At 39.0% G+C, this 21,408-nt stretch overlaps 1 protein-coding gene across 2 annotated transcripts in view; it reads right to left on the bottom strand.

Annotated features, from left to right (window-relative positions):
- Positions 1-4,387: 4,387 nt before the first annotated feature.
- The window catches only part of BASP1 (brain abundant membrane attached signal protein 1), a 52,090-nt gene continuing 35,069 nt past the window's right edge, over positions 4,388-21,408 (bottom strand). For both annotated transcript variants that reach the window (XM_050311772.1, XM_050311777.1), the window contains exon 2: positions 4,388-6,028. In XM_050311772.1, the coding sequence (XP_050167729.1) occupies positions 5,288-6,019 (732 nt within the window). In that variant the 5' untranslated portion in view covers positions 6,020-6,028 and the 3' untranslated portion in view covers positions 4,388-5,287. The remainder of the gene's footprint in view (positions 6,029-21,408) is intronic.

Raw genomic sequence — 21,408 nt, 5'->3', positions numbered from 1 at the left:
AAGACCATTTTTTGGCTAGGATAATTTACAATCTTGCCCCATTCCTAAAGTGCAAAGACCAACTAGGGAAAGACTCTTGTTTCACATTGGTTCTCTGTACAGTATGGAACTGAATGGAGTTAAAAAATTTAATCCTACTACATTTCCATCTCCTAATGTGAACAGCTCCATTTCTGTCTCTGTACTAAGCCTAGTACAATTTGTTTAATTCTCAATAGAGACTAAATACCATACTTTACCAAGTGTTAATCTAAAATTACTGGCCAGCTGAACCAGCAGTGATGTTCAGCAAACTATGCATTTTGCAGCAACCTGATGACGTTCCAAATAACAGGCTGATAGGGCTTGTAGGAAGATTTCACTCTACCCTCAGCAGGAACATCATGTGAAGCCTTTGAATTTCTGCTTAGTAAGTGAAACAAAGTTGAACTCAGTCAAATGTGCATCTCACTTAACTGAACAATCTCAAAAAAAAAAAAGTCATCTTGATCAAGCTAAGACATCAGGAAGCTTGGTCAGCCTTCTAATGAAATTGAAGGCTCTCAGAGTAGTCAGTCTTCCATTGTGGAGGAAAGAGAAGCTAAAGATGGAGGCAATACGTTTATACAGCCATGACAGTAAGATCTGGAATTAATATTTGTTGCCTAAACAAGCAAATACGCTAAAAGAGAGACAAGTATCCTGATAAGCTGGAAAGACTTGGTAGCCTTGTGGTGGCCAGTTAACATACAGTAGTGTTGTCTCCAGGAAATAAATGGATTGTGTCACATGTTTTAGGTCCCAACTCTTGTGGCCATATTTTGAAATATTCACCCCTTTTCTCTCTTCCCTGAAAAAAGAAAAAAACCTTCTTCTGCTTACCTGACTCTGCAGCTAGATTTTGACCCCATAGTGACAAATGCAGCTATCAAAGCTCTGTCTGTCCTGGAGAAGACTCTTTTTCACAGCAATAAAGGAAAACACAGGTATATTGCTTTTCCCTGTGCTGTGATTTTCCCATGACTGAAGGGCCATGTTTTCTAAATCTGACTGCTTAACAGTTTATACATGTTCATATTGCATAAATTATGGTGGGAGGTTCAATTTAAAACAGGATGTAAACAATTATATATGTAAATGAAAAAATGAAAGGTAGAAAGTCAACCAAGTCAGAGTCAAGATAAATGTCAGGAGTATGGTGCAGAAAAAAAATATGTAGCCCTGAATAAAAACAGCAAACCAAGTGATTATCATCTAAAAAATCTTTAAGAAGAGCCTCAAAGGCTATGAATTCTGTGTAAGGAGACACCAATGAAAGCATAGTAGTAGATGCTATGTTGGAGTTCATGCTGATCTGAAAAAGGCAGTGATTAGGTGAGACAGAGACTGGACGGACATCCTAGTTCAATGCTGGGACAAAGGAAGCGGCAGCAGTAATTCAGAAGCCACTGACTGTTCAGATACTGACAGCTACACAGACACACACCTAGAAGCACTGTTACATAAGACACCGACACATCCTATAAAGTTTTATTGTACTGTTTCTTCATGGAAGTGTCTGTCTTGTACAGTCACAGAAGTAAGCATACAGAAACCAACTGCAGGGCAGGTTGTAGGCATTGCTTCCAGGAAGCCATTTCATTATAAATAATTTAACATAACTTTAGGGGTTTTTCCCATGTCCAAAAGTCATTCTAAAAATAGTAGGATGTATATTTCAAGTACATTTCAAAAAAAAAAATTAAAAAAAATTAAAAAATTGCTGTACATTTAACAGAATCTGTGCTTCTCTTTCCTGTGGAAGTGCAAGTAAACTATGAGCAAAGCCAATGGTGCTGAGCTCCTATTGTCAAATTTTTTACAGTCTCCAGGGCAAAACAAGGGAGACCTTGCAAACATCCCTCTGTAGGGGCTCTAAACAATAGCAAAGGTTCTTTCCCAGGGTTGAATTTCTCTATTCCTTTGGCACACTTTCACAAAAAGGTTGGGTCCTTTGAGATTATCTGCAATATGCTCACACTCAAAGAATTAGCTCTGTACCTCAGCATACTTTTATCAGTATTAAGGAGTGATTATAACTCAGAAAAAAAAAAAAAAGGATTTTGGAGATAAAATACTGGACTGAAGAAAAGCAGGCCTCAAGGCTCTCACGTCTCCTCATGGCACTTCAGGCAAGCAACATGCATTACATTGCTATTAACCATATATACTTAGTTCGTAAGCTCTTCAGAGATGCTTTCCTTGCGTATGCAGGTATAGAATAGCAGCACTGTGGAGCAATGGCCTCAGCCAGAATGCCTTGGAATGCCTACCAGTTACACACTAAGTACTTTAGCAACCATGAGAAGGCTAATTTTGCAGCCTCCTCTATTAATAAAAGTATTTAAAATATCATATGGCAACTTTCCTTTTTTATTTTTTGAGAATACCGAACACTTAAGTGCATTGCTGCTTTGCCTCTCAGTTTCCCAAACACAACTTCATATTTCTTTGCTTATATGCTATTGATTTCCAGCTACGTAGGGCATAACACTTCTTTGATACTGTTGGGATGAAACTACCTTCAGCAAGCAGGTTGTGAGGCCCTCAGCATGTGCGTTAAGAGTTTGGTGTCAACAGCTGCAAGGACTGTTGCATTTGGATACAACTGTGGAGCACTGGGGTATTTTCAATTACCTGGAAGAATTAAAGTAAGAGTGCATTCAAGATCTCAACAACTTTAAAGATGCCAAATGAAGAAAGCTCAGGGGAAAAAAAAGGGCATGTGTTGATTTTCAAATTATTATAGTAATTGAGATTAAATGCTACTTTGAACATCATATTGAAAGTGAATGGGTGTGATATTGTTAGTAGACATATTCCCATACCATCCCATTAAACAAGTTACATACCTATTTTCCATTGTCAGCCACTTCCAGCCCAAAGGCAGAACATTGATTTAGTCTCATCAGCTTCAGGTTGATTCAGTGCTACATCACCACGAAGTACCATAGGATGCCTGCACTCCTCCTCTCTCTCCCGGACTCATCTCATCCCAATTCATGTGATAGTTGTGGACAGAGATTCTCCCTTTCCAGAACACATCTACACTGGGAAACGGTGGCAGAGGACTATTAGAGAATTGCAGGAAAGACAAAAACTTGGCTGCACAAAGACACTGTAGATTGTGACAGCTATATATACAAAAAGCTTGGCAAATTATTCCAAACATGTTATCTGCCTAGCCCTTTGCAGTGCTTCAGCTATACATTCTAAAAAACCCTGCCTTCTTTTTAAGCAAGGTATTTAGTTAACTTTTCTCTGTGCATAAGAATCCACTTTATTTTAATGTGTTATGCATGAAATTCACTCCTTCACATTAAGGATGCAAAAAACCTGATGGTGGTGTAAGACTCATGTAAGTGAATGACCTGATCTAAACCACACAGAACTACTCCTACCTATGCCAGGAAGCTTTTCCCAGATTCACAGCTGCACACTAGAATGCCCAGCATGGTAAAGGAAGCTTGTATTTCTGAAAAATTTTAGGATTAGCATTATGGAAGTCTGTAGAGTGAATCAGCCTTGCTGCATGGAGAGAAAGTATGTGCAATAATTTATATAATTTTAAAACACTATTTTTGTTATTTACTAAATACAAGCCTGCTCATCCCTTTGGTATGTGTACCAGCTGTGTTTCTATTTACCACTGCCCACTTCTTTCATAACTTCTGCTCTTCCTAAGAGTTTGTTAATGGGTAGGCCAAATATGCTGCTTTAACCAGTTTTGTGAATCCCGGGTTCTGTGCTTGAAATCGTTGTCCATATCCAGTAAGGGCACTATTCAGCAGAAACTGCAGTTATTCAGCAGTTCTGTTGAATAAAAATGGGGCAAATAGGCAAAAGTAGTGAAAAATGTTGTTTATGCTGGGCTAAAGTCCACTCAGCTACACAAGGTTATTCATATTTGAAATGCACAGAAGTGGCCTTTTGTGGCAACCGCAGGTCATCTCCTACACAATAGCAATGGGGAAAAGAACAAAGTCCATCAGCACTAGAAATATTTTAATAGACCTAGGATTAAATTTAATTGCCTCATTTTAAAAGATTGGTTTATCAAATCCACTGTCTTAGTTCCAGTTAAAACCCTGTCAGCATGCCTCTGGCTCTTCAAAATAGCAAGAGAGCATTTTTTTTTCGCATTTTAAGGCAGGCAAAAGCCATTTCCACTTTGCCTGGGATAAAATACACAAGAGATGTGCTGTTCCTTGGCCACTTCTTCCAACCTCACCTGGGAACACTTGCACTTGTTAGAGTGTGACTATTTATAGGAAAGTAAACAGCCGCAGACGTAATACTTGTCTAAGAACTTCCTTTGCCTGGTTCCCAAGGGGTAAAAGTGAAGATTTAATCAGTCTTTACACTTATATATTTTTTAAATTATTTAACTTTTATTACTGTTGCACCATTTATACAATTACATATAATTTCAATGCATCCATTGTACATTTTGTTTTTTTCATTTGTTATCCAATGAGTGTGTGTTGGTGTCTGTGACACAGAATGGAAGAGAAACTGGAACTGCAATGAACGCAGACTTTTTCATTTCCACTGACCAATAAACAGAACTACAGGTGCACCCAACCACGGACATGCATTAACTCGTCATGAGAAATCTAGGTAGGCTAAGTAGGATGAGAATGCTTTTTACTCCCAAAAAATATTTGGAGAGGAAGAATTGGAGGATTGGCATTGAGAAATATGTGGACAGCTAGGTGGGTTTTGTCTGAAAGTTGGCATTCATCCACTGCATAAAAAAAATATCAAAATAAGAAAGGCTGTAAATAATTAAAAAAAAAAAAAGGAAAAAAAAACAAAACACAGAAAATACTGCTTTCATAAAGATCTGATTGCCTTGGCACAAACCTAGTGGGCAGAATCCAACGCATCACTCCCAAACCCCATTACAGAACAAAAAGAAGATTTTGATACACTGGTGAAGTGCATTTACAGCAGTTCAGATACAAAAGATGTGCTGTACTTTCAGACATCCATTTATTTTACTTTTTTTTTTTTAATCCAGGACTTGTGTCAAGTTGGCAGAAAGTATATTAGATATTTCCCCACAAAAATACTATTTGGATTCTCCCCCCTCCCTCCCTCCCAACTTGATGGGACATCCTTTTCATTTTATCTCTTTTCTTTTTTTCTCCTTCTTTTCTGGGCAATACATATTTGTTATTTCAGATCTGAAACGAGTTAGTATAGCTGAAAAAATAAAAAAAAGACACAGGTTGTTTTAAGTGGTTGTTTCAACAGGCTGTCCAATTTAATCTTGCACTGCTATGGTTTGATCCGAATTAGTGGCTGGAACTTCAGAAGGTTTCGCTTCCTCTGGCGGGGCTGCAGGGTCTGAGGCCTTAGCAGTCGAACTAGGTGCTGCTGTTGCCACGGGCTCCTTGGAAGAAGGCGCAGCCTCGTTGCTGCTAGGTTTTGAGTCTGAAGCTGGGGCCACTTCACTTTTAGTTTCTTGGGCTGCAGGCGTTGCGGGAGCCTCAGTCTTTTTGGCTTCCCCTTCCTCTTTGCTCTTGTCATCTGCTTTACTGGGAGCTGTGGCTTCTGAAGGCTGGGAAGCTTTCGCGTCGTTGCTAGGCTCAGAAGTTTTGGATGCTTCGCTACTGGCAGCAGGAGCAGAGGCAGCAGTCGGCTCCTCTTGCTTGGGTGCCTGTTCTGTGTTCTTCTGTGGCTCTACTTTCGCATCAACAACAGACTCTGACTTCTCAGGTTCTGGTTTCTGGGTTTCTTCCTGGGTCACTGTTTTCTCCTTCTCCCCTTCTTTTTCTTCTGTCTTATTGGCAGTGACCTGAGTATCCTTTTCACCCTTCTCCTCCTTGTTGTTCTCCTTCACTTCTGTGGTCTCTGTAGTTTTCTGGGCATCCTCAGCCTCCTTTGGAGTCTCCTCTTCTTCAGTTGCTGCTCCTTCAGCCTTCTTGTCTTTGTCTTTAGCTTTTTCATCATTGACACTGTATCCCTTCTTCTTCTTGCTCAGTTTGCCTCCCATGTTGGAACTCTGTAAAGGAAAAGAGAAAGAGGTGATTACTCAAAGCTCAGCATTCATCACTGAGCGAATTAAATCCAGATCCAGATCCAGAGGTGCTAAGGAAAAATTGATGCTGGTTCCTGAAAAGGAGACTACATGAGGTTTGATAAGACATTATCAGTTGAACGCACTGATGCTGCGGAGCTCCTCTCCTACTGAGTTTATGTCCTGCTCAGCCCTGCAGCATTTCAGTCAGTAAAACCCCTTCAGCCACATCCCCTTATGAACAGTCCTCTGAACACCTCTAACCTTGGTTATAGTACAGTGGGGAGGAAGAGGATGGAGTGATAAGATGATGGAGGACTAACATACAACACAATCTTTTGTGTCCTGAGAAAGGATAGAAGTCAGAAAAAAAATATTCAGGTTGCACGCTAACTGAATTTGACCGTCAATCTTGGCATTCACATCTGGTTAACACAAAGCCCACTACACTTTAGGAAAGACTAATGAACCATCTTTTCATTCAGGTTTGGAAAAATCAAAGGAAACCCAGATTCAGTGAGAAGGCTAATGCATAAGACTATGTCTACTCCCTACATCTCAGTGCCTGTTACCCTGACAGCCAGCTCCCACAGTAGATACAGCCTATATGGAGGGTTGATGGTATCCAGAGGCCAGGAATATGTGCCTCCCTCACCCAGAGGGATGTGGGCACCAACCTTCAGCTGCCCCAGAAGTAAGAGCAGCTCCCACACAGAGTCTCACCCAGCCCCACAGCTCCCGCAGGTATTGCCCGCATGAAGTCCTACATTTCCACACACAGCAGGATGGGAAACAGGGAACTGGAAGCACAGGAAGACTGTGATGGCTCCATAAGACAAAAGAAACAGGAGACACAGATGTATTGGGTCATTAATGAACATGAAAACCTCTATGAATGGCTGAAAAAATACATTTCTGGTATTAAACCAAATATACAATTCATGCTCAATTAAAGGTTAAGGAAAAAACATTTCCATGTTTCATATCATTTGAAATTAGGAGGAGGTGGCTATTTTCAAAGAACTCTCAAACAGATGTTTAATGTAAGAACTTCTCCAAGGGGGATGAATCATCCTAATTTTCTGATTTGCACAGGTAGATAAATATACAGGTTGTATATTTTTCACACACTTGCTAAAACCATGAGCACAAACCTGCAAAAATTCATATGAGCGCACATAGAAGGCTGTATATTAAATAATATTACATACCACTAAGAACTAGCTGCCTCTTAGTAGATTTTCTGTTATCACAGATACAAGCCCCAGGCAGAGCCCAACAGCAGACTATCCACGTGTCTTGGGCAAAAATGAGATATTATGGTCAGCAGAGATCTTTCTGATTTCAGCTTTCAAAAAGAGTAACAATTTGCAAATACTGTTGAAATGTTAGCACACAGCCCTGCAGAATGGTAATGTGATGTTACTGAAACACTACTTTGTTGTCTGAAATTTTACAGGGAACAGCAATAAAAGGATTAACTTCCACAGAGACATAGCTGAGCAATCTAATCTCTACCTTTATGACAAGAGATATCAGGTTTTTAGGTATTTAGGGCAGGCTATGGACATTAGTTTGTTATCTGACAAATTTACAGTCGTCTTGATTACTCCCTAAATATTGCCCAGATTATTGTTTATGTACAGTCACAACTAAATACTTTAAAAGGGCTTTTGCAAATCAGCAGGATTGGAGATTTATACTGAAACCATGTGTGTATCCCAATTTGTAAGCCCTTATGAAGTCTGTATTTTTTTCCAGCAAAGCCCAGATACTGTGAGCCTAATTTCATTTGCTGTGTTTTCTGTATTTTTCAAGATTTTGCAATTTCACGGATAGTAGTAACTTCCTACAATTTATATTTCCTTCCACAAAAATATTTTCATCTCAGATACAGCTGGATACTGAATGTGTATGTCAAAGGACCTTTAAGAAGCAGAAAAGCATGCATATGAGAACTGTGCTCCCAAACTATGAAAAGAAACATGCATTGTCTTTGCCTGGAGGTATGCTGTGAAATCGCTGTGTTTCAACTTGCATCACAGCCAGCTGGCTCAAGATACTAGAGCAGAAGATGGGGAAGAGATTCAGAGACTATCATTATGGTCTGTTAGTAAATATTTACACTTACAAATGGACGGCCACCTTCCAAAATAGTTTCAACTCCTTATTACACAATAGCTTCACTCTTTGTGACACTGAATCTCATATCTTCCTATTAAAAAGCTGCCTAGATCATCATGATAACAGCTATGCCAGGCTATAATGCAGAAGCACAGCAACCACGGAGGTCATAGCCCAGGTAGCAAAGTTACAATGTCCCTCTCCCCCTATATCTGAATTACAAACATTCCTCCTTCTCCTCTCCCCAGCCTTCTGATAACATATCTATGCTCTGCAACACCTCCAGAAACAGCCCCCATGTGCTCCACTGCCTCTAACAGATACTGATCTCATCCCTGTCCCCCTTTAACTGTGCTTGAAGCACAGCTCTGAACCATCCAGCCCAGGGTCTCAGGGTGTAGCAGAAATAAACTAGACTTTAAAAAGTATTCTAAAATTAAAACTAGCTATACCTGTAAGAAGACCAGAATGCAGATCAAGCTGCTTAAACATCTCTGTGACTGCGCTGGGTATTCTTGCAAGGCTAATCCTGCCTGGTATTACAGTGAATCTCAGTGAAATGTTTCTCAAGTGAAACAGACAACAAAGTTTCAAAAAGTTGTTGTGTTAAATCATCTCTGTATTACTACCTGCATGTTAACACTTGCAAGGATACAGATCTTTTTTCTCCCCCCACACCAAAAGACTAAATTCTTTGAAAAAGGAGATAATCACTCTTGTCCCAGTGAGACTGATGGCCCTGGATCTGTTGCTCAGCCTCTTCCACTTCTCCTGCCTCTCCCTAATCTCATAACCATTGCCTTCACCTTGTGAATTACAGATCCAGGACAAAAATTCGCCTAAACTATTTACCAGGCAGGCTAAACCACAGTATGCCTTCAGTTATTTGCACTGCCATTGACGCATACCGGTTTTGAACTATCCCTAGCAGCTGCCAACTGAGCGCAGTGCTCTTTGTAGTAAGCGTATACCAAAGGAAGATCCTTGAAAATTTTGATGCTGAGCACCATTCCTATAAAATGGCACAGCATGCATGTGCCTTCCTACTACTGGAGAGAAAAAGGTCTAGAGAGAGACAGCCTCGAAGCAGATTTTATATAAAAAGTTGCAACATAGTAGTTTTCAGGGAACTTGGATGAAGCAGTTGGTAGACCAGCGCTTCAGGAGAGCAAGGTTAAATACAATACCTGGAAGTTATAATAGACTTTATCTGCTTCTCAGGTTGCTCAGTACTCTTTGTATTGCTCTTGTCATGGAAAAATAAAGACATCCAGAGATCATTGTGGAGGACTTTTGCAACAAGAGCAAGGATTTATTCAGTTTCTAAGAGCTGCTGTACATTCTGCTCATCCTGAAGTTTCCATTCTTCTGCAGCAAGAAGGAACAGAATCAGAGAGCTTACACAGGTGTGTTTCTTATTATATAGCATATATAATCTGCTTCTGTCTGGATTACAAATATCATGTTTACAGGTCAACTGGAGCATGTTAAGCACTTTGAAATTTGAATATTTGTGATTATCAGGATTTCCCGGGATAATAGTCTCAAAAAAAAGATTTAATGTCCATAATACCATAATGCAAGAGAAAGAAGAACTCACTGGTCATTTCAGATTTTCCATCTGAAGACTTAACTGATCTGATGGACATGAGTCCCTGGAACATGGGCAGCATAAATTTGTACAGTTTGTGAAAAGATTATTACTTTGAATTTTTATACTTCAAATTGTGCTTCTATATTGAAATATTCCCTGGAATTAGACTCTTACAGTCTCTTTTGTCAGTAAAGATTTTTCCACCCAATTAGTTTTCTTATGTGTTTATAAATTTCTAAACATTTCTTTTAGCGTACATTTTCACCTGCCATTAAAGAGTCCGACTACAAGAATGGACTTGCTATCACCCTCACTCAAAGTACTGAGAGCAGGGCATCAAGAAAGGACAAACATGCCGATACCACCTGTGTGTTACCTCAGTCTGATTGCCATAGCCAAATTTCCAAAGCTCCTGTTCAGCCCCATGTGAAGAGTGGGGAGCTCAGCCCACCTCCAGAAAAACCGGTTCAGGAAGACAATAGGTATCTTCTGAAATTCCACTGCCTTCAGCGCAATGTAGGCACGTGTGGTGGGTCAGGCCAAAGTAGCCCTTGCACAAGCCTGTTCCCAGGCATGAGTTATCTCATATTGCCTGCAGACAAGTGCTGTAAAATGCACATCCCTCCCAAGGCAGAGTTTCAACACTCCAAATCAAAGGAAATACCGATCCCAGAAACTGCCCCATCCCCCATCTGCTGAAAATAAATAGAAAGATCTTGAAGAAGACATTACATCTCTATGCCTCACTGATTCATCGTACAACTTCATTAAAACAAACAAAAAAAATAAACAAAAGCATAGCAAGATTTTATAAAGGAATATATATGGGAAGTTAAGGAAACAAGGAATCTGCAAATACAGTTTTCAAAAGATTTTCTAATAAATTTTGTGAAACAAAAAAACCCCAAACTTACTATTTCTCAAAATATGCAGTACAATTTCATGCTTCCTATTACACATACTCTTGCATTATGATATTATGAACACACACTCAAGAGACATCCCTACCTCACCAGGCAAGGTCAATCAGTTTTCCAGGTTAATCTTAGGATATGTCTGTAGCATACCCTTAGATAGAATTAGACTTACTAGCATTGCCTTTTAGCAACACAGCTATGCTTTTCTGTTCTCTCTCAATTATCTTCACAGATTTTCCTTTTCCTCTGATTTTACTTGGAATTAACATAACAGAAATACTAGGTCTTATTCAGGTTCAAGCCTCTTCACCCCTCAGTATCAGTGATTTCTTTTCTTTTCTTTTTCTTTCTTTTGTTTTCTTTTCTCTTTTCTTTTTTCTTTTCCTTTCTTTTCCTTTCTTTTCCTTTCTTTTCCTTTCTTTTCTTTTCTTTTCCTTTCTTTTCCTTTCTTTTCTTTTCCTTTCCTTTCTTTTCTTTCTCTTTCTTTCTTTCTTTCTTCTTTTCTTTTCTTTTCTTTTCTTTTCTTTTCTTTTCTTTTCTTTTCTTTTCTTTTCTTTTCTTTTCTTTTCTTTTCTTTTCTTTTCTTTTCTTTTCTTTTCTTTTCTTTTCTTTTCTTTTCTTTTCTTTTCTTTTCTTTTCTTTTCTTTTCTTTTCTTTTCTTTCTTTCTTTTCTCCTCTGCTCTGCTCTGCTCTGCTCTGCTCTGCTCTCCTCTCCTCTTCCCTTCCCCTTTCTCCTTTCTCCTTTCTCCTTTCTCCTTTCCAGTTGCCTTTCCTTCCTTCTCTATCCTCTTGCTTTGTGTTCCTTGTGCTTCAGAGCAGTGATGGGGACAAGCTCTGTTACAGTCAGGCAGGCTGTGGTGCTGGTGCAAGGAGGCAGCAGGGAGCACAGAATCGACCATCTCTCCCTTCTGAAGAGGTGGGGGAACTGGTACAAAGCTGTGCCACGACAGGCCGAGCACCTCATGCAAAGCCACCCCTGTCGGGCTGTGAGCAGCACATCACCTGCACAGGACAGCTGCATGGACCCCGTGGTGACAAGATGCTAGTACACGAGATGCACACATCAGAACATGCCCTGGTTGTTCCTTAACGCTATGCAATTTGCTATGTTCATTGCTGTGAGACACACAACAGCAAACTGAGAACATCTCAGCTTGGCACCTGTGCTATTTTCTTCACAGACCACAGATAATTTTTAACCCTTCCCTTTGCATCTTCACAATCCTGTAACTACTGTGCCTCCTTTCCCTCTTCCAAAGCCACGTGAATCTCAAGATTTAGCAAAGGGGCATAGAGTAAAAGAACAGTGAATGCTTAAAACACAGAAATTGTGCTCACTTGATTTTCTAACCTTGATCTTGAAAAGACAACAATTCCAATTTTGAGACTGGTCTGATTTCTTTAAAAATGCAGCCAATAAAGGAATTTTAGGAAGTAATATTGCCAAGTCTAAGTTTAGTTCTCAGCCAAATTTCAGAGAAGTAGAAGTAGAATACATTTAATGCAGATTTCTTTTTAAAATAAAGGGAATTCCAATTTTTATATTATTTTAAAATTCTTGGGGGCACATACATCACATAGTATCACTAATCTATTATCACTGATGTTAGACTCCAATTATGAATCATAATAATTTAAGAACACTGCAGGCTGATATAAAATTGTCTCTGGATATTTAAAAACTTATACGTGAATATCTGCTTCATTTGAGAAGCATAGCTACTAGTAATATAGCAAGTTATCAGAAAGGTTAAGAATTAAAATTAAAAAGGTTGACATGAGAATTTTTTTGAGAGTAAATTAAAAACTTGTATCTGAGATATGGCTAAGATTTATGTTAAATGCTTGAACTGTGAGATGTTTATTAATTCATCAGTTAGGAACCAAATTTTCCAAGAATAGAAGACAAACAATGATCAGCAGTTTAATTACAGATGAAGGTTTTGCCAAAATTATCTGTTCATATAGCCTCAAACTGAAACCACAAGTACTTCACATGTGTAATTCGCCTTCGCACCCTGTGTGGAAAAAAGGTAGCTAGCCAAGAAGAATTCCCAAATAAAAGTAAAATTTATTCCTTTTTTGATGAAACAGTGGTGAAGATTTTATGGGTTCCATTAAAAGCAACTATTGGAGAACTCTGGACTTGCATCCTCCTGACTTGGAGGGCTCTACAGCTGAAGAATCTGTGGATTCTTCACACAACTGTGACTGAAGATCCACTACTCAGCCTGACTCTGGTCAGACACCAGCACTACCTTAGCTGTAGGAGGATCTGCATAAACAGATACATCACAGTACTGCCTTGTGCAGTCTTTGTGTGTGTCACTCTATATTAAAGCCACTTTGGTGAATTACTGACCTGGGTATTTCAGTAACTCTGTAAGAGCAAGTTTCCAACAAAATACACCTCATTTCTACAACACACAAGTAGCTTCTCCAGCTACAAAGCCATCTTGCAGAAAATATAAGCTGAACAAAAGCCATTCTTGCCTTCCCGAGTCAACAACCATCATGGAAGAAATCCTCTGCAGTGTGCAAATTCCCTGCCCACCCCAGACAAGGTAGTGCTTTGTAGGCGGAGAAAACATCTTTTATTAGACCACCTAATACAGATAGAGATAACAGCACATCTATTGTCCTTAGACAATTGTCTACAGCAGGTACATTTTTGTGTTAGCTTTCTTTGATACTTTCCTGTTGCTGGTTTCAAATCAGAATTACACTGCTCTGCCGCAAGTGGGTTTTTTTCACTGATCCAACACAGTATTGCATTGCCCAGCAGCGCAGATACAACTGCCAATGCATTCAGTTTCATCCCTAGCAGCAAATCCAAGGCTGTTTTGCATTGTTTATAATAAAAACACAAGTCATATTAAAAACTGAGCTAAACAGAAGAAGCATAAGGTATTTTTACAGTGTAGTGTATGTATGTATTGCTCAGCTTTGCATCCAGCTGATCCGATGCTTTGATTGCTTAAATTAAAAATGCTGCCATCCATTTCTATTTATTTGCCTCATCTGCTCCTTTCAGTCTACCAGTCTTCCTACAGACTCCAGACCCAGCTCACACTCAAAGCATTTCTCATACATTCAGACTAACTGCATATGTTCTTTTTGTTGAATAGTAAAAGCAGCTTGCAGACACGCTCGTGCAGGCACACACATGCAGCCAAAAGTCAGCCTGCCCCAGAGTGAGATCTTAATCACACTATTGTTAGGCACAGGGTTGGAAGGGGAAAGTCTGCTGTAAACACCTGCTTTGCAGAGACTGAGATTAATCTTACAAGAACACCTCTTGTAGAAACAGTTTGCAGGCTTCAATAACCTGAAAGACCAAGACAAAGCATTTGAGCATATGCCTCCTCCTTCTATCTAAGTTGCCACATCAATGGGGTTTTTGCATGACTCCCCAACAACCAGTTTAATAAATATGTTACACTAGATAAAGTTTTCTAACCTCTATCATGGAATTAAGTTTCTAAATAGGAAATTATGCAAATTTCAGAGGTGGTTATTACCCACATCTTTCAAACTGTTTAGATCCCAGGAACCTGCACCACCAAGGGAAAGGTGAGATTCCACACATACTACTCCAGTTATGGCCAGCCACTTTTTGCCTCCATCAAATACTTAAGACAGCACCACCATGCCTAATTATGAAAACACGTAAGGTGATAAAAGCCTAGAGAGTGGGATGATTTCCTTTTAATTCCTATTTGGCTTGAATGCTATCCCTCCAGTGCAATACCTATCATGGATCTCAACACCACAAATATGCTTGGCTTGTAGACTCATGAATGGTTCTGGGTGCCTCCAAAACATACATTAAAAATGTAACAGTCAGATGCTGGTAAGCAATGAAAACATTATTCTCCTCCACACTACAGTCCTAGTGAAGAGCAGTGGTGGGAAGACCTCATTCCTGGAGGGCCTGCACACCGGGAAAGGGAAACAAGCTTAACACCTTAACACAAGCTTGTATTTCTCTAGCCTCTTTCTGAACAAAGTAAAAATAGTACGAGGGATGTGAAGAGATTTGAAACTTATGCTTTCTATACTAAAAAAAGAAGTTATCATACAATCCTCATTTACATGTTTTCTTCAATAGCAAAAGTTCTCTATTACTTTTTTTTTTAAATAGTAAGCTTACCTGCCATTTCCTTAAAATAATCATGGAGAGCCACATTCACATTTTGGATAAGGCCTCAGGGTATTTAACTAAGGAACTGTCACTGGAGACAGTTATTTATAGGAGTCTACATTTACATTTTATCTGTTTAACATTCCACACTCAAAAAACCCTCTATTACTTTAATGCCCATTTAACTGGTGAAACTAGTTTCAATCAAACTTGAAAGAATCCTTAGAATACAAATTACAGTATGTTATAAGAAAGACATACATTAACTTTGAAATCTAGAACTACCAGTTTTACTTTGAAAATGGATTCTCCAAATGATTGCTAAATTCTTCCACATTTTTCTTTTCCATCTCATGGTGCTACTCACTGAAAAAAGCATTGGCTGTAAGAAAACATTTTTATACCCCACCTGCAAGAAAACATCCTATAGCTAGGAACAGATCTTTTAACAGACAGCTCAGACCTATGATAGATCATGGCAATCCTTAGACTATGAAATTTCCCTCTTCTCTTTGCGTGACACCCTCACCACAAGCAACAAAACCCCATTTACAATTATAAACCAAATGCAATTCTCAGTTTTGTTTTTCTTTTTAGAGTTCAAGGCACATGGACTGCAAGATGCCATTTCTCTCTGTAGCACACGACTCCACAATTTCACCACAGAAAGAAGGAAAACAGAAGCAAGACCAGACGCCAATCACTTAATGCAGAACTTGCTACTGGAGTGCGTATCGTGGTGTTCATGAGAACATTGCAAGCTGTTCCTTCCAAAATACACAGTATTTACTTTACCCAGTTAAAAAAAAGATTAGCAATTTAAATGAAGTATTTTTTGTTGTCTCCCTTGTTCCATTACCTAACTTTTTAGGCATTTTAATATTTAGAATCTAGTTAACACATTCTCTATCAGCTTTTATCTGTTTCAGCTCTGTATTAAACTGCAGGAATAGCTTTTCTCTGTTTTTCCTCAAAAAGAAATGATTACACATCCACTTGATGCTCCAGGCTGTACCACAGTTTCAGGTTTAGACATTAGAAGAGCTTGACTGATTTTAAAATAACACCGACAGCTCTTTTCTTGCAAAGAACATGCAGCTACTTCAGTTACTGATGATGTGCCCACCCTCCTGATAACCTCAGCCCTGAACACAGCAACAGCATTCCTCAGAAATTAAGGTATATGCAAGATTCACAGGATAAAAGCAATTTCATCCTCCAGTTAATACACAACTGCTAATGACAGTTAAATTAGTAATTGAAACATTATTCCAAAAATACCTGTGAGTCTAACGTGGCATTAGAAAGCTGAGTATGCTTATGTCCTTAGGATAGTATTACACATCATGCCACTGGTGGAATTTAACCTCCTGCAAACAACCAACACAAAGCCTACTTACCACTTCAGCAGCGCTTACAGGTATTTTACACCAACTCCCTGAAGAGCTGCTGCATTTCTCCTTGGAATAACAACTTCTGACTTTCAGTCCTATGTACAAAGTTTCATTTTAAGCAAAAAATTCTGAACTGAAGTCAACATATTCAAGTCAAGTCATGCCTTGCATAACATCAAAACTACCTATAATTAACCCTGCAAGACTTTGGTCTGAATTACAAGTATTTTTCATGTTGTTAAGAAAAAACTTCTCCTCTTCACCACAGTATCAGTGTTAGTAGCTTATCAGCTCTTAGCTTCTCACAGCTCTGTTGTAATAACGCCTTGTAGTAAAGATGTGCTCAAAAGAAATCAAGGAAATGGAAAATTGAATGCTCAACATCTTGCAAAATTTTTAATGTTTGTATTTCTAGACACTAAATTGTGCCACATATATTTTCTACCAGGCTGCAACTTGGTATATTATTTTTCACTTCTGTCACTCTCACTTCCTGGTTCTCGCACTAGCACAATATGTGTATTTTTAAATTAGCATACATTAACACAGAAGAAAATCTCATATTCCAGACTTTCTTTTTTGATCTTATATAGAATGCATGTTTATACTGCATTTTTTTACTTTTTTCCTTCCCCCCTCCTTTTTTAACCAAAGCATTAGATTCAAACTGGCTTACCAGTTTCACTTTAGTCACTGGGGGAGATTTTTCAAAATAACATGGAACCAGCGCTCAACAATCACTGACAAGAGAAGAGTATTAAACAGTTAATTTTCATTTGTGTCTTATCTCTCTCCATCTTTTCCACCACTACTCATTTAGACTCCTGTAATGGCTGTTCAAAATACCGAGACATCTTAGGCAGTCTTTTATTAGGACTGGCAACATCCTCCAAAACTAGAGAAATGAGAGCTGTATTTCCTGATCCAGATGAAGAACCATAGGTATGCATCAAAGAACACTCTCATGTGCAGCCTTTTACACTCCTTCAGTATTGCATTATGGTAATAAGCTAACATGTATTCTGAGTGTGCCACAGAAGGTTGAGAGGAAACAGTCAGAGTTTGCTTTTTGGTTTCAGTGGTGCAAAATGACAGAGGGAACTGCAGAATAAAACCAATCTCTCTTAGAGAGTTTTACATCGTGTCCCAAGAGGATAATGGTTTACTTAAAAAAAATCCACTTTGAAAACGTAATAATAAATGTTTCTATTTATCCCAAAGTAAGAGCTATGCCTGGCAATAAGCTGTACTGTATCACGTGTTAAGCTGTTAGATATGTCACCTGGGATTCAAGACCCCCAAGCCTAGACCGATTGCCTAAATTTCTTTCTGACATCTTCACTGACTGTACTTGCTCTTTTCTTTTACTTGTTTTGGTTTGGGTTATATTGGGATGTCTGATCAGCTCTGCTAGAGGGAAGGTTACGTAAGTCTGGAGGCTAACAAGTCCATTTGGCAAGATATGAAGTGAGCAGCTAGTGCAATCCATGAATTGCACTAAGCAATTTATGTTCAGACCAGGAAAGGCAGAAATCCAATTTAATAATTACTCAGCCAGAAGCATTCCAAGACAGCAGCAACCCAAAAAGGAGAAGAACAAACACTGCAGCAGGAATGGAAACCAGAAATTGGGAAAGATGATCAGATGCATATCTCCTTTCAATAAAACCGCTTGGTTTACTTTTCCATTAAAGTATCTGGAGGAAAACTTCCGTAAGAGTTATGAAATTTAAACTCACTAAATGAAAGCAAAAAAAAAAAAAATTAACTTTGCATGGATAGCTGTGGATTTGGATGTAGTCCCTTTTCCAACCTCTCACCTGAGCACCAACTTGCATTTTATGTCAATGAACCTAATTAATACCTAATATGGCCACAATTCAATTTCTGCAGTCCATAATCCATATCTATTGCCTTCAATTATATAGCTCTTGATGTAGACAGGCTGTTTGTATGCCAAATTCCAATTCTGGTCAACTCATACCATTATAACAGAAAAGAGACCACTTTCCAGTGCCCACATGCTGTACAGAAAGCTATTTATAGAGAACTCTTACAGTCCCTCCATCAGGTTAAGAAGCTTTCAGCCCATAGCTCTTTGAAAAATTATTTATTTTAGCCAAAGAAGGCGAGCAGACTTCAATATAAAGTATAACAGCTACTTCAGGATTTAAAGAAGAGAAGTCTATCAAAGCAATGGGGACTTGAGAAATATAGAAAATTGGTTTTCATTTTTCAAGACAGAGACATAAATAAAAAGTACCACTAGAAAGGTTCTACCAGCTCTTTCAGCACTAATATATTTCAGTAGAAGTCCATGTTTCAAAGCAGCAATGGTGTGCCATTTTGCTGTTCCCCTTACTAGCACATATGTGGAACCCATCCGTGCCCCGGGAAGTCCATGTTTTAAGAGTAAGAGGATATAAATTCATTTTAATGCCATTAAGAGAACACAGATGCCAAGACTCCCAACAGTAACTGGCTTTTCCAGAGGGATTTTTGTAATCAGTTCTCCTGGCTGGTGAGGTAGCAATGGTCAGACTGGGCAACACCTCAGTTTGGCTTTTTCCCTTCCTGCTCTAGCAGGTGAGTTGGTGGGACAGAGCTCCTGCATTCCCCTGTGAGATCTCAAGAGATGGGAACTGAGAGAGTGCCTCTGCCCTGCTGCCTCAGCTCTGGCTCCCAGGGTTTGGCAATTCATTTGCTTGGGCAGTGGGGAGAGGGAGCTGCACTTCATAAACTGCAAGATGTTGGCTGTCACACACCAAGAGACATTTAGCTCTGCAGAAATCATGTTCACAGCTCTGTTCACTGCAGTTTCCTGGGTAATCCACTACATATGCACAAGCTGAGCACGAAATTCACATGTCCTGAACAAGGGGGCTGGGTCTAAATATGAATCAAGTGCATAAAATCTCACATCCATATTTGGAAATATTACTTTCAAAGGTCTAATGCTATCTCAGAAAATGCTAAGTGAGCCAGATCAAGAAATATGTCACAAGAAACACTTAACTATTTTAAGAGTATTTGCAACCCCAAATATTCATATAAGTCTCTTACCTTCCGCAACCTCTTACTCTCTCTATTTTTAACATTTTTAATCGCAGGTAACTGGTAAGCAATACCACAGTTAAGCTTATTCTATGATTTACACATACACCAAAATAAAATCCTTTTTATTCCATAAATGGACAATTTCCCTGTCCACTTTCAGCTCAGCAATTCTTCACTATAAATGGGCAAGTCATCTACTTAAGTATTTATTAGCTTTTAAAAAGTAGCTGATTTAAAAAAAACTCTTCAATTTCTACTCTGAGTATATGAGGCTAAAAACAAGGGTCCTTTTACATTGTTTGCCAGTGACTTCAAACTTCTCTCTTGTCACACATTTCTCCTGACAGAGTCTGACATGAGCCCCTTCATTCAAACACAGGAATCAAATACAGAAGGAATTATACTCCTTATTCAGGATAACCTAGATAAATAATGCAAAGCTATCACCACACTGTCACATTGTGCCACTCCCTGTCATTCACTCTTTGCTTCATGTATGCAGCCTGTCCCAGCTCTGCATTCATTTTTCTGCAAGTCTAAAGAACCAACCACATATCCTTAAAATCATAACATGTTTATTCGGAGCAGGAGTCATCTTTCCAAGGTGAAATAGCCATCCTAGAGCAGTGAGCCAATATCCTTTGGTTTAAGCTTATGGGAGCTCTCATAGTACAGAACTGCACCATGGTAAAAATGACAGATGAGGTCTTCCCTTTCAAAGCCCAAATGCAGACACATATGGCTACACTAAAACTGTAACACATTACAAAACCATGAGACCATCTCTCTCCCTCTTTTCAGGGGTCCACAGCAGCCTGCAATCAGAGCAGGCAAGAGCCCAAAACCTACTCAATCTCTTCCAGTTGCTGCTGTGTGGGAAGCCATCTCATTTGCAGCCCAACTCCACCATTTGCAAATGAGGTAATTTCATTTTCATCCTCAGAAAAGCTCTGCCTGATGCCAACAGGTGCTATAAAGGCTTGGAAATATTTCTCCTTGCTTTAAAAAGCAAGTTTGTTCCATATGATTCCTTCACCCCAAATCTCTGTTAGAGAAGGTTGAGGGTTTTTTTTCATATTGGAACTGTACTAATTTCCTGCCTCCAAAGCTTCCCACTGTATAGCACATATTAGAAGACCATAATGAGCAAGTCATTCATGGTGATTTTTCAGTACTGTGCTAATACTGAAATAGGCAGTTGTAAAGCATCTCTGAAGATTTTTCAGTTATTGCTGAAAACTCCTTCTGGAACAAAACTCCTTCATACTTAGGCCTCTAGGCTGAGAACATCTGTACATGGACATTTTGATTTATAGTTCCAAACATGCACATTTCACTCTGTTTCGGTTCACTTGCTGAGAAGGATTTTTTCTCAAGCTAAGAAAGCTCAGGTGTATCCAGCTGGATGACGACGAAGCTACTGCTTAGCAGCCATCTAAGTGCTTTATTAAAGACAGATGTAAGAAAACAAAGTAATTTTACTTAACAGAACATTTGGAATGCTTGAAAAACAATGACAAACCCTTTTTAACCTGCTTTCATTAGGTTTTCAGGTGTTGGACTGACGCATCTTGGTCACTGCTATATTTATTCTATGTTTATGAGTCAGATGCATGTCTCTGTTAAAAGGATATCCCCTTTAGGATTGATTATTTAAATTTAAACAGATTCAAGAGGAAGCTCTAAACTGGTTCACTAACTTTCCAAGGCCTATATAAAGAATCTACAAGTTTGAAAATTCTGAGTTATATTTACTGCAGAGGCTGCCTTTCCTACCTACAGATCTGACTTGTAGCGATTACATTATCACAGTCACAGAAAGTAATGAAAATCAGAAATGTCTTCCTTTAAAGTACATTTAAGTACCAAGTAGACATAGCAATACAGCACTGTTGGAAATGACACTCAACAGAGCAGGATACAAAAGAATTATCTGCAAGGAATGGCACGAATTAGGGATTCGAAGGGTGACAAATCTAGGTAAATTTCCCTCGGTATCAGCATTTTCACACCATTTCCTCAAACTGGTATCTACTCTGGGATTTCAGAAGCTTTGATAAGTAAATTAAGATCAGCAGTACAAACTTGGCCAGGTCAACATCAGGGGAATGAAGAACAGCCACAGAGCTCTCAGT

The sequence above is a fragment of the Myiozetetes cayanensis genome, unplaced genomic scaffold, assembly GCF_022539395.1.
Source record: "Myiozetetes cayanensis isolate MyiCay16 unplaced genomic scaffold, myiCay2020 scf1, whole genome shotgun sequence".
NCBI classification, from domain to species: Eukaryota; Metazoa; Chordata; class Aves; order Passeriformes; family Tyrannidae; genus Myiozetetes; species Myiozetetes cayanensis.
Note: the sequence above shows the minus strand (reverse complement) of the source record. Positions and strands in the feature narration are given on the sequence as shown.